The sequence below is a fragment of the Podarcis raffonei genome, chromosome 7 (assembly GCF_027172205.1).
Source record: "Podarcis raffonei isolate rPodRaf1 chromosome 7, rPodRaf1.pri, whole genome shotgun sequence".
In the NCBI taxonomy this organism is placed as follows: Eukaryota; Metazoa; Chordata; class Lepidosauria; order Squamata; family Lacertidae; genus Podarcis; species Podarcis raffonei.
Genome location: NC_070608.1, coordinates 77,611,597 through 77,625,515, shown reverse-complemented (window position 1 = coordinate 77,625,515; position 13,919 = coordinate 77,611,597). Strand labels below are relative to the sequence as shown.

Below are 13,919 nucleotides of genomic sequence, written 5' to 3'. Positions count from 1 at the left end.
GTCCAGTTGTGGCCTACTCTGGGGTTCTGGCGCTTATCTCGCTTTATTGGCTGTGGGAGCCGGCGTACAGCTTCCGGGCCATGTGGCCAGCATGACTAAGCCGCTTCTGGCAAACCAGAGCAGCGCATGGAAACGCCGTTTACCTTCCCGCCGGAGTGGTACCTATTTATCTACTTGCACTTTGACGTGCTTTCGAACTGCTAGGTTGGCAGGAGCAGGGACCGAGCAATGGGAGCTCACCCCGTTGCGGGGATTCGAACCACCGACCTTCTGATCGGCAAGTCCTAGGCTCTGTGGTTTAACCCACAGCGCCACCCGGGTCCCTAGATCAACCAAAACCTGGTTTAAAAGGAACGTTTTTGCCTGGCGCTGAAAGGTGTATAATGAAGGCGCCAGGCAAACTTCCCTGGGGAGAGCATTCCACAGATGGGGAGTCACTGCAGAAAAGGCCCGTTCTTATGTTGCCACCCTCCGGACCTCTTGTGGAGGAGGCACATGAAAAAGGGCCTCAGAATATGATCTCAGGGTCCGGGTAGGTTCATATGGAAACAAACTTGGATGGTCAAGAGCCTATTACTTTGGACGTAAAATGGCTCCACCCACATATAAGCTAACAGTAGCTCCTTAAGTATGCAGAAATGTGTTCGTTTTTAAATTAAAAGCAAAGAAGCCGGTGGAATGGACCCTAGAAGCCCAGTGAAGATCTCCAGGAAGTATGCAATGGCACCAAGAAGGGAAGTTCTTGAATTGTTTTGTTTCAGCCCCCGACAATTTAATACCATCTTACAGGCTTCCCACTGTGAGAACAGGATGCTAGACTAAATGGACTTTAGACTTCACATGGGCACTGCTCTAAATGCAACCCACCACATTCATGCATTATTCTATTTGTTTTTAAAACTCGTAGCTCCCTCTGCTGGCTTTCAGAGTCTTCTAAAAGAAAAGAAAAATGTCCTTTCTGGTACAATAAGCAGTCCTTAAAACGGCAGATCCACATGTGGTGGACGTATGGAAAGATTAGGATTTTTGGAGGGGGAAATATACGTTGAATTAAAAAACGATGGGGATAGCTTTTACTAAAAAAACAGAGGCATTTCTAATAAGTATTTTAGATAAAGAGATCCCAAAAAATCTAAGAGAGGTATTCTTGTATGCAACCGCAGCGGCTCGTATACTTGTGGCCAAGGGATGGAAAGATCACGAGGCTCCAAAAAGAACAGATTGGCAAATCAAATTACAGGAATTGGTGGAGTGGGCTCATCTGACTAGTAAACTCAGAGGAAACTCAAAGCAAAAATTTGCGGGAAAATTGGATGGTTATAGAAGATATTTTCAAAAATACAATAATAGTTTTGACTCTGTGCTAGCATTCGAATGAAAAAGGAACTAAAAGGAGGTGGACAACAATTAAGGATTTATTATGTTTTCAGAATGTATTGGGAAAATTATATAGAAAGGTTTATTGTTTTGTGTACATTCAAATGTAAGATAAAATATATGCAAAGGGACTTGACAGGAAGTCAAAGTTGAAGAAGAGATTTTGGAAGATAAAAGGGAGAAAGTATTTACTTTCATTATTATCATTTTCTGTGCGGGTGTGGGTGTCTGCACATATGTGCGTTTTTGTATGCATTGTTCGGGAGGAAATAAGACGGTAAATAACAAATAACAAACTAAATATTGATGTATGTAATTCTTATTTCTTAATTATATTTAGTGGTAGTATGGCTGTATTGTTTTTTGTAACATAAAATCATTCAGTAAAAATTAAAACAAAAACAAAAAAATGGCAGATCGCACTCATAGGCCCTCGCCCTCCTATCCAACTCCCAATGTTCCCATTTCTGCAACCAAAATAAATACCGTAGAGGAATGGTTGGTAATAGTTTCCCTTGGAATGGATGAGAATACGATGCGGCATGTAAAGAAAAATAGTAAGCGTGCAGCTGGATGTTGGATTTGGTATATCGTCTTTTGTGTGCGTTTTCTTTAGGCATGTGCGTGCTTAAGAAAATTACTTCATTAAAAAGGAATTAAAAGGAAGGTAGTTAAGGAGCTTACAACACCAGAGACTGCAGGGTACCAAGAGAGGAAGGGGCTTTTGGGGAAAGAATCTGAAAACTCATGCTAGGTTCTCATCGTAACTGCAACACGTCTGAACATTTCTGTGTTATGCTGATGAAAAGCAAGTAACACTTGCCTTCTGTTAACACCACCCAACTTTCATGACATTGCATTATTAATATTTTAATAATAATTTATTTTCAATAAGTTAATAATAATAATAAATAATAAATAATAATAATAATAATAATAATAATAATAATAATAATAATTATTATTATTATTATTTTATTATTTGTACTCCTCCCAGCTGATTAGGTTGGCCCAGCCAACACTCTTAACTCCACCAAGAGTTCTGTGTATTATTTTTTAAGTTGTCTCTGTCTTTTTTCATCCTGCCCGTGGTGGGAATTCTAGTAAATAACGCTCTTCATAATGAATGGCTTACTTGCCAGCCATAGTTCTGTTTTGTGTGAAAGAGGTTACAGTCCTGTGCGCACTTAGATAATGCCCATGGAACTTAGTGATACTTGCTTTTAACTAAACAAATGTTGACTCCACCTAAAAATTGCAAACGGACTTTAGTTCTCATAATACAGATGCATAACTACTGTGAGATCTGCTCCCATTCTTGAAACAGAGAATGTTGCTGCAAACTTTCTAAGTTGGCTACTACTCTCATATATATATTTTTTCCAACACAGGAGATACAGCAGCGGCATGGGCTAGCCAATTCAATCTCCTCATACCTTATTAAACCTGTCCAGCGGATAACAAAATATCAGCTTCTTCTAAAGGTAAGCACCATTTTCTTATTGGCACAGCCCCCAGATGTGTGGGTGGGTACCTTTTACACTCAAAAAGATGCTGCTTCAAACATCTTATGTGTTTGAGTGTGGATATTGAGGTACAAAATAGGCTTATTGTGTCTGTTATGAAGGACATAACTCCTTTACTCTTTAAAAAAAGGATGATAAATTGTCATAGGATTCTTTCAGAAATCACATTTCTAAAGTGCACCGTCAGTCTACACTTGGATGGCGGCTAACAGATTGAGGTTGAATCCTGACAAGACAGAAGTACTGTTTTGGGGGGACAGGAGGCGGGCAGGTGTGGAGGATTCCCTGGTCCTGAATGGGGTAACTGTGCCCCTGAAGGACCAGGTGTGCAGCCTGGGATTCATTTTGGACTCACAGCTGTCCATGGAGGCACAGGTCAATTCTGTATCCAGTGCAGCTGTCTACCAGCTCCATCTGGTATGTAGGCTGAGACCCTACCTGCCCACGGACTGCCTCGCCAGAGTGGTGCATTCTCTGGTTATCTCCCGCTTGGACTGCTGTGATGCGCTCTACGTGGGGCTACCTTTGAAGGTGACCCAGAAACTACAACTAATCCAGAATGCGGCAGCTAGACTGGTGTCTGGGAGCGGCCGGCAAGACCATATAACACCAGTCTTCAAAGACCTACATTGGCTCCCAGTACGTTTCCGAGCACAATTCAAAGTGTTGGTGCTGACCTTTAAAGCCCTAAATGGCCTCGGTCCATTATATCTGAAGGAGCGTCTCCACCCCCATCGTTCTACCCGGACACTGAGGTCCAGCACCGAGGGCCTTCTGGCGGTTCCCTCACTGCGAGAAGCCAAGTTACAGGAAACCAGGCAGAGGGCCTTCTCGGTAGTGGCACCCGCCCTGTGGAACGCCCTCCCAGCAGATGTCAAAGAGAACAACAACTACCAGACTTTTAGAAGACATCTGAAGGCAGCCCTGTTTAGGGAAGCTTTTAATGTTTGATGTATTATAGTATTTTAATATTTTTTTTGAAGCCGCCCAGAGTGGCTGGGGAAGCCCAGCCAGATGGGCGGGGTATAAATAATAAATTATTATTATTATTACTACTCCATGCAGACAACACAATTGCTACAACATGCACAGCAGTGCAGTTCTACATCTTGTACATGAATCCAGGACACCTGTCCAAGCAGTGTATGTTGGGATACTGCCAGGGAGGCAAAGTCCATCATAGCCCCCAAGCCGGCTGCCGGACGATCCATCGACCTCCCGTAGACAGGCAGTATCAGCAATTAGCGACACGAAGCCTCAGAAATAGATTGCCACATTCTTAGGCTGGTGCACACTCTATCAGCAGAATTCACACAGCGAAAGATGCACAGCAGGAGAGCATTTTTCCAAGTTTATTCAGCGTTGATCAGAACAAAGAAAAACATGACTGCCTGCTTCAGTATGCTCAGGCAACAAACAGAAACGAAAGCTAAGACACAACAGAAACATCCGGTGAAAACAGGAAATATGCAGACTCTGTGACTCACAGCCTGCTCCCTTTTAAGGTGGAACGGAAATATCCTAACAGTGTATGCATGTATGTCTTCTATAGGTTGTGTACTGCCAGAGCGCACACTTAATTTGGCACCTATATTTACCGCTTCACGTTTTGCAAATGTTTGATGGGATGTACCAGGAAAAATAGAGCAGTGATGTTCGCCATGTGAAGTGTGTGTTCTGTGCTAAGTGGATTTTCAGGACCATGTTTTGATTTAGGTTTTTAATGGCATTCAATTAAATGTTTTTAAATAATATATAACTTTTTTTTTAAGCATAAGTGTTTGGGGATGAGGAAGATTAAAAGTCCTAAATGAATAAATAAGGAGCTTCAATCACATGCAGTTGTACTTTGGTTGCATTCTGACCCAAACGGCCCCACTTGAAGCAATTTACAGCAAACCATAAAATACAAATTTAAAACAACAGTAAACAGCGTAAAATCTTCAGCAGCACAAAAACAAAACCATCAGTGGGCAGAGAGCCAGACAAGGGTCTGATCAGAGCGTACAGACCATTGAAGCCCCGTTTGAACTTCCTGAAAGATGCTTGATAGGCTTCTGGGGAGAGGAATTCCCAGAAAGCCCCACCCCCCGTGCCACCCTAGAGATCCTGTCCCAAAGAGCTTAGTAGGCAGGAAGATAAGATCAGGCGATGCTTTAAATGTGGTGGGACCCCTGACCATTAGGTCCAGTCATGGCCGACTCTGGGGTTGCGGCGCTCATCTTGCTTTATTGGCCAAGGGAGCCGTCGTACAGCTTCCGGGTCATGTGGCCAGCATGACTAAGCCGCTTCTGGCGAACCAGAGCAGTACACGGAAACGTCGTTTACCTTCCTGCCGGAGCGGTACCTATTTATCTACTTGCACTTTGACGTGCTTTCGAACTGCTAGGTTGGCAGGAGCTGGGACCGAACCACGGGAGCTCACCGCGTCGCGGGGATTCGAACTGCCGACTTTCTGATCGGCAAGTCCTAGGCTCTGTGGTTTAACCCACAGCGCCACCCGTGTCCCTTGATGCTTTAAATACTGCAGCCCAAAACCATTTAAGACTTTAAAGGTGACATCCAACACTTTTGAATTTGTCTCAGAAACAAGCCAGGAACCAAGGCAGATCAAATAATGTCAGAGTGATGTGCCTTTGGCACCTAATGTCCTCACCAGCTTCAGTCTCCAGCACTCTTCAGAGGCAGCCCCATGTGCAGAGCATTGCTGTAGTCCAGCCTAGATGTGGCAGCGAGTGCAGGCATCTGATCTCCATTTGGGGCACAGTCTGTCACCCCCTTTTAACATATGCCGATCAGCATGGTTACATTGACCCCTGAGGCTGCTCCCACACTGGCCAGTGTGAATGCTTTCCTAGCCATGCAGCTCCTCTTATTACAGTCATACCTTGGAAGTTGAATGGAATCCGTTCCAGAAGTCCAGTTCGACTTCCAAAACATTTGGAAACCAAAGCATGGCTTCTGATTGGCTGCAGGTAGCTCCTGCAGCCAATCGGAAGCTGCGGAAGCCCTGGCGGACATTCAGCTTTCAAAAACAGTTCCAGGTTTGCGGCGTTCAGGAGCCAAAATGTTTGAGAACTAAGCTGTTTGAAAACCAAGGTACGACTGTATACTGTTTTGGGCATAGAGGGCAAAGGACCCATATTGTCAGACATGAGGCTAAACAAGCTGTTAAATGAACTTCACATGTTGTTGTTGTTTTAAAAAATTGTATACTGCCCTATATCCATGGTCTCAGGGCAGTTCACAATATACGAAGCACAAAATACGAAATAAAAATAACCAAAACAATAGAACAGTACTGATGTATACACACTTATAAACAACGTAAAGGTCAAGGGACCCCTGACCATTAGGTCCAGTCGTAACCGACTCTGGGGTTGCGACGCTCATCTCACTTTATTGGCCGAGGGAGCCGGCATACAGCTTCCGGGTCATGTGGCCAGCATGACTAAACCGCTTCTGGTGAACCAGAGCAGCGCACGGAAATGCCGTTTACCTTCCTGCTGGAGCAGTACCTATTTATCTACTTGCACTTTGACGTGCTTTCGAACTGCTAGGTTAGCAGGAGCAGGGACCGAGCAACGGGAGCTCACCCCGTCGCGGGGATTCGAACCGCCGACCTTCTGATCGGCAAGTCCTAGGCTCTGTGGTTTAACCCACAGCGGCACCTGTGTCCCTTATAAACAACATACTCCCCAATAAAAGCCCCTAAACAATACTCCAACCCACAGATGGAAAAACCTAAATTAACATATAACATTTAACATTTAACAACAATTTAAAACAACCCAACCCTCCAAATAAAACAGCACCCACGCAAGTTAAATCCTCATCCTTGTTAAAACAGTAATTTTAACACAAGGGGGCTGGCCCCACACCCTTGTTCCACCCTCGAAGTGCTGCCACCACAGAGACAACGCTCTTTGGTGTCGGCGCCGGCCCCACCAGGAAATTTTTACTTGGCAAGCAGCCACAGAAAAGTCAGTTACTGTGTCAGTCAATTCATGCAAGGAGCGCCTTGCTTGACAAGGTTTCCTTTGGTTTGTGAAGTCGGGAGGAAAAGTAAAGGAAGAACTGGGGTTCATCCCAAGTGGCCTGAGCGTACGAAATCGAAAGGAAAAGTGCCCTTGTTTGGCTCCTCTTGCTGCCTGGACAAATCTAGAATATGTAATTGGAGACAAAGGGGAACGTGCTTAGCATATGCGTTACTGCTCTTGCTTATTCACAGGCACTTCACTTTATTCATAAATTAAGTCTTGTTGTTTGCTTACAGTCATGCCCCCACCTCTCTTTCGTGATTTTAATTAAACATGTTGCTTACATCCCTCCTTCCTCTGTGTAGTCAGCAGCAGAGAGAGATCCCGTCTTTCCAATATGCTTCAGAGAGCAAGGTTATTGCACACCTGCTCAGCAGAGTGTCCAGGGACCCCAAAATCCATTAAAAGCAATTAAAGGAGGCTTGGCAGATGGTAGAAGTTGTATATGAATAACTAGGCAAGAGACTTGAGAACCTGCCCATGAATGAAATTGTCTACCAAATGAAATTTGTGACATCCAAGCAACTTTTCTGTATTGTATTAGATGCACTTAATCCATCTCCTTTGGAACCCTTTTAAGTGTCACAGTGGGGGGGGGGGCGGACCCCAAAGTAATCTAGTTTTTTCTGGAATACAGTAATCTAGTTTTTTCTGGAACACATTCATAGCCCTTTGAGAAACCTCAGGCATTCTTTATACTGAAAGGCTAAGGTACTGTTTGCTGAAGTTTTTATACTAGCCTCTTAGATAAAAGCAGTGGGGCTTGTTTATAATTCAATGATGGGGCAGAATTCTAAATGTGGGGAGAAATTCAGACCCGTGGTATAGTTGAGTAATTTGAAGACTTCAGGTTTAATGTCCACATTTATTTATTTATTTATTTATTGGAGAGTGCTTTTTAGATGGCAATGGGTATCACTTTGCTTGCTTAAAAACATGGTAAGATAACCCTGCTGTGCTTTCTGTCCCCTGCTTCTTCCATTGAGTGAGCGGGGTCCTGAACTTCTGCCCCAGAGTCCTGCTCCGACAGCACCACTGCTTCGCACATTGATTTCCTGACATCCAGTGCCCCTCTCCATCTGGTCCAATCAGGGTCAAGCTCAAATCCCTTTGGGACTGACCTACCAATTTCTGACCACAGTGCCAGCATTACCTGCCATCTCTTTTTCCCTAACTTTTTGAGACACTTGGGGTGTTGGCACAGCATGCTGATAACCAGACCCTGAGTTCTGGGAGTTCTGGGAATGTGGTTATATGCTCATAAATAGCACTCATGCAAAGCCCTGCCAGTAGCGTAACATTGCCTCATCCTACTGTTCTCCATTTCCCCAGTAATTTGGGTAACAGCGGAGATCACACTGGGCTCTGCAGTAGGGACCTGATATGCTCCAGGCCTTCTTTGCAGAGTAGGTGAGTTTTCAGTTGTCTTGACATTCAGAAAAGCAGTCTGTGCTTCCTGAATTATTTCCAAAGGGTGCTGGGGGCAGGGTTTGTACATAACGCTGCTGACTTTCGTGCCACAGTTTTTTTCCCTTGAAGTTTCCCCTTTTTTGACGGTTCTCAGGTGCTAACAAGCTTTACTGTTGGTTTTTGTGAAAGGAATAAGTACCTCGGGTTAAGTACTTAATTCATTCCGAGGTCCGTTCTTAACCTGAAACTGTTCTTAACCTGAAGCACCACTTTAGCTAATGGGGCCTCCCGCTGCCGTCACGCCGCCGGAGCACAATTTCTGTTCTCATCCTGAAGCAAAGTTCTTAACCTGAAGCACTATTTCTGGGTTAGCGGAGTCTGTAACCTGAAGCGTATATAACCTGAAGCGTATGTAACCCGAGGTACCACTGTAGCGGGAGAGCAGAGTTTCCAATACTTAAGACTGTTTCTTAGCCTCCTCTGAAACCCTGGACATTGTGACCTATGGAGATGAGCCATAGCTGAGCAAAAGTGCATGCTTTGCACTAATAAGATCCCACATTTGAACACTCATATCTCCAGTTAAAAGCTCTTGGGTTACTTCCACTGGGAAGGATCTCTGCTTTGAGGACCTGTACAGTCACTACCAATCAGAGTAGACTGACTGACAGCATCACAATGGGGGATTGTGATTCCATCTGACATCAGACAATCTCCATCTCCTGAAGGTTTCAAATGGGCCTTGAAGATTTTAGTACAGCCTTTAGCAGCTTACTTTATCTTGAGTTTCAGAGCCAGTATTTTCACCTGATTTTGCTAATTTTATATTATGTTAGATCAGTGTCCGTCCTCTTGTCGTACAGTAATGTTCTGAAATCTGTTTTGAGATTCACATGGTGGAGTTTCTTGTATTATTTATTGAGGCTTGAATTGTATTCTATTGTATGTTTGATCTGCCGCTTGTAAACCACTTTGGGAATAATTTTTCTTGAAAAGCAGTATTTGTTGTTCGGTTGTTTAGTCATGTCCGACTCTTCGTGACCCCATGGACCAGAGCACGCCAGGCACTCCTGTCTTCCACTGCCTCCCGCAGTTTGGTCAAACTCATGCTGGTAGCATCGAGAACACTGTCCAACCATCTCGTCCTCTGTTGTCCCCTTCTCCTTGTGCCCTCCATCTTTCCCAACATCAGGGTCTTTTCCAGGGAGTCTTCTCTTCTCATGAGGTGGCCAAAGTATTGGAGCCTCAGCTTCAGGATCTGTCCTTCCAGTGAGCACTCAGGGCTGATTTCCTTCAGAATGGATAGGTTTGATCTTCTTGCAGTCCATGGGACTCTCAAGAGTCTCCTCCAGCACCATAATTCAAAAGCATCAATTCTTCAGCGATCAGCCTTCTTTATGGTCCAGCTCTCACTTCCATACATGGGGAAACTATAGCTTTAACTATACGGACTTTTGTTGGCAAGGTGATGTGATGTGATGTGAAAAGCAGTATACAGATTTGTAAAAACAGAGAGATCCAAGTGTGATAAGCACTGTAATAAATGATGCTGATGTCTTTGCAGGAGCTGCTCACTTGCTGTGAGGAAGGTAAAGGAGAAATTAAAGACGGCTTAGAAGTGATGCTAAGTGTGCCAAAGCGAGCAAACGATGCCATGCACCTCAGCATGCTGGAAGGTAGGATCCAGGGCATTCACTTTGCTCTGTGAAAACTTCTTTCTAAGAACTCAACAGCAGCTCTGGGTAAACACCTATTTGCATGACCGCCTGTGGCAAGCAAAAATCACCTCCAGGTGACCAGGGAAGGTTTTGTAACCTGGAAAACAGCTTTAGAAATTGTGATTGCCATTGCTCCAACCACACTGAAATAGACCATTAGGTTCCACTTCCACAGTCTGTGTTCAGGTTGTTCATACATTGGTAATAGGGAAGGCCTTTTTATTGTACAACTCATTTCTTACCAGTAGAGGGATATGCAACCAGATAATAAGAGATCAGGCCCACGGTGAAATCACTAAGCAGCCAGTTTGTGCCACACAGTCCATTTATATTCAAACAGCATTTTGGTTGTGGTAGAATCATCGCCAAATTACTTCTTTGAGGTGAATTTTGGGTTCTGTGGAGGAGAAATTTATGTAGGCATTTCATTGGTCAATTAAAATATTTGTTATAAGTATCAAAAAATGTGTGTGATTGCTGCTTTTTTCATCTTTTACAATGATAACCAGTAGAAGGGTTCTGTTTTTAATAACGTACCTGGTCAATGCTTTCTAGAATATTTCATCTTAAATCTTTATTTTGACCTTCCCATAACTTGAGTTCCTGCTTAAAAGATGTCACATGTTCAGTTTTTTTAAAAAACTGATGGCGTCTGATTGAAAAACCGACTTTCGCAGTTACATTTTATGCCTGTCTGCATGCTTAGTTTTTTAGTTCAAAAATGAACTTTTTTGGAAACCTTTTCCTCAATAAACAATCACTTCCCTAAGTAAACCTTTTATTCTTGCTTTCATGGTCTGTCACTTTGCACAGTTTCTAAGCCCTGAGTAATTTATATCAGTAGTAGTTTGTGAGGCCTTTACTACCACATATTTAAGCAGAAATGTTGCAGTGACTATGAAATCTAGCATTAGTAGTTGCCTTGTCAGGAAGCATGTGGGCAGGCTTTATGGAATATTCCAATATTTCTTTTACACAGGTCAGCCTTTTAAACAAGCTCTGTTGAACATTTGCATAGTTGACATGTTGACATCTCAAGTGAAAGCATTTCCTTTTAGGAGCTGATTTCTACGGCTCCAAATCCATCTGTTGATACTTGTGTCCTTTGATGGATTATATATTAGACTTTATTAAAGTGAACAGTTCCTTACTACCATATACATACATTTTCAGTTTGGCAAGGCAGGGATGGAAGTGATGGAAATTGTGTTTCACTATTTCAAGCCGGTTCTCTCTTTGGTTGATGCTCTTTGGAAAGTATAAAAAGCTTCAGCCACCTTAAACCATTGGCTTGTGTCTTTACTGCGGACTGAATACCTTTTATATGGAGCTAATAAATGAAAGCATCTCCCACTTAATAATAGGGAATGAACTTTTAAGTAATCATGATTTATTCCCCTTATTTTCACAGCTCCTTTATGGGTTTGTAAATTCAAGGTAGCAGCTATGTTCCAAATGGCTATTTGGGAGACACTAGTTTTAAGAACTGCTACATGAAGCCATATTAGCTTTTCTAAAGAGGCATTGTATTTATGCATGCAGTCCATCCCTAGCAGGTTGAAATGAAGCACAATTTTGGAAGTTCTGGAACCATTTTTGGTTGAGAATCAGTTGAGTCAAAACTGTTATTAGAAATTTCCATTGCAAAGTAGCTTGTAATCACATTTTTTTGGGGGGGGGGAGAGACAACGTCATTGAAGTTTTGCAAAATGGAAATATTGTTTAGTGCGAAATTAAATGCTAAAAAATACATTAAAATATGTTGGTAGCTTTACTGAGTACTTACGAGACTGTAACAAAGTATTAAGACAGGGGAGTTCCAATTTCGCTTTTTCAAGAAAACCCTTGCAAGGACATATTGATTATATAGATTAGTTATCTTTGAGGTACCTAGCTTGTCCATCATTACTAACCTTGTCGGGGGGGGGTGCATTAAAGGCTTCTGAGGAAGTCCAATGGTTTCCCAGAACTAGTTCAAAAACTGCTAAGGTAAGAGAGTGTAGGCAGCTTTGTCACTAAAAATAGAGCTTTTTGGCTCCCCACCAGCCTCTGTTTCTCTTTGCTTCTTTCAACTGTTCCAACTTTCTTTCTAGGTTTTGATGAGAACATTGAATCTCAGGGGGAGCTCATCCTTCAGGAATCCTTCCAAGTGTGGGACCCCAAAACTCTCATTCGTAAAGGTCGCGAGAGGCACCTTTTCCTCTTTGAGATGTCGCTGGTCTTCAGTAAAGAAGTGAAGGACTCCAGTGGGAGAAGCAAATACATCTACAAGAGCAAATTGTTTGTAAGTTTGAAGCGAAAACCCAGCCAGATCTAGTTATTAACGACAAGCAGATGGGCTCGGATGTTGCAACCATGCAGAGCTTTTCGGTATAGTGTGTCACTACCCTTCCAGGCTTTCCTTCGAGGCTGGAGAAAGGAAAAGAGCCATTTGAAGGTTAACTGTTTGCTGTAATAGGGCCATACTACTTGGCAGCTGTAGAGAAAATGACAAATCTTGCAAATCCAAGGGGAAAGATAGCTGAAGGAGCTCAGATCCATTTCAGAGGCCTCATTCTCTGCACATCACTGACACGGACTGGCTGGCCCAGTTGCTAGCCAAACACTTGGTTGTGGCCGCTCAAAGCCTGGCCAATTAACTTCAATCTTCATTACTCCAGTTTTGAAGCTCAGACACATGGTGTTCTCCAGGCGCCATTTTGCCTCTAAAGAATCAACAGCTTTTTAAGGGTGGAGCGATGGATGTGAGAAGAACTTGGGCAAAAGGTGTAGGGAGTGGAAGTTAGTTATTTGCAGTCTCCTCTAATGGACTGATGTGGAAAGGGAGTGGCTTCTGTTTTTCTCCTTTTTTTGCAGATCAAGTGAGAAAATTGGGTATTTTAGGGTCTTTCTTTCTCTTATGCGCTGATGAGGATTCCTACTTTTTTAGGGGGTGCCATACGGTCTTACAACTTTGTGACAAGCTATAACAGAGCAGGTGGAACTTTGTCATATCGTTTTAAATGTCCAGGGGTGGAGAGGTGGTGCTGTAGTCCTCACCTAATAAAGTGAAAAGCTTTCCAAGTTCCCAAATCCAAATAACAATTCTTCCTTTGTGGAAATCATCAATTTTTGCAGATCCAAGGCAGACGTCTATTAAGAGCTGCAGTTTTTCCTTGTGCATTTCTGACAATTCCAATGTCAATGACTTTCAGGGAAAGTCTTCCTCCAATGGCCATTTCAATGCACAGATTCCCCCACGTGGAAAGGGCCTTTAAATGTACCTGCTTAGAAATGGGTCCTGTATTGTGATTCTTAATTGAGAAGATTGTGGGTGTCGTTCCACATAATTAAAACACCTCAAATTTATTAATAGTTGGATGTTTTGAGTAGTACACAGGTATTTTCAGAGAGGGTCCCATGGAAAACATATGGTGGTTTATGCCTTTTTATTGCAAAAGGAACTAATATTAGTGTTGGAAGCCAGAATGAGGGAGCTGAAATACACTGAAACAGTCACATATGCACCTCCTAGCATGGTTCTACAACTGTGACCTAGAAATAGACCCAACATTAGACAGAAGAATAACTTCAGGGCACAGACTGCCAGTCACGCCAATTTGCATGAAAGCTTTTGACTGATGCAACCAAACATGATAGCTTTTGTCCTAAACCAGGATTTGACCTAGAGCTTTCAAAGGAAGAGCCTCACAAATTTATTCCACTGAACCATGTAAAGTGAGAATGATCTACAACCGATTGTCAACTGCATCATGTCAAGGAACAAAATCCAGACATGTCATCTTTTGGCTTTTGAAATTGTTCCAGGGTTCTGCTTTATGTCCAGAATTATTGATAGAGCCTCTCTT

The 13,919-nt window shown here is 43.0% G+C and overlaps 1 protein-coding gene across 6 annotated transcripts in view; it reads left to right on the top strand.

Moving 5' to 3' along the window:
• TRIO (trio Rho guanine nucleotide exchange factor) overlaps window positions 1–13,919 on the top strand; it is a 274,403-nt gene that overhangs the window by 177,122 nt on the left and 83,362 nt on the right. For all 6 annotated transcript variants that reach the window (XM_053397146.1, XM_053397145.1, XM_053397147.1 and 3 more), the window contains exons 28-30: window positions 2,769–2,861; window positions 9,918–10,029; window positions 12,165–12,355. In XM_053397146.1, the coding sequence (XP_053253121.1) occupies window positions 2,769–2,861; window positions 9,918–10,029; window positions 12,165–12,355 (396 nt within the window). The remainder of the gene's footprint in view (window positions 1–2,768; window positions 2,862–9,917; window positions 10,030–12,164; window positions 12,356–13,919) is intronic.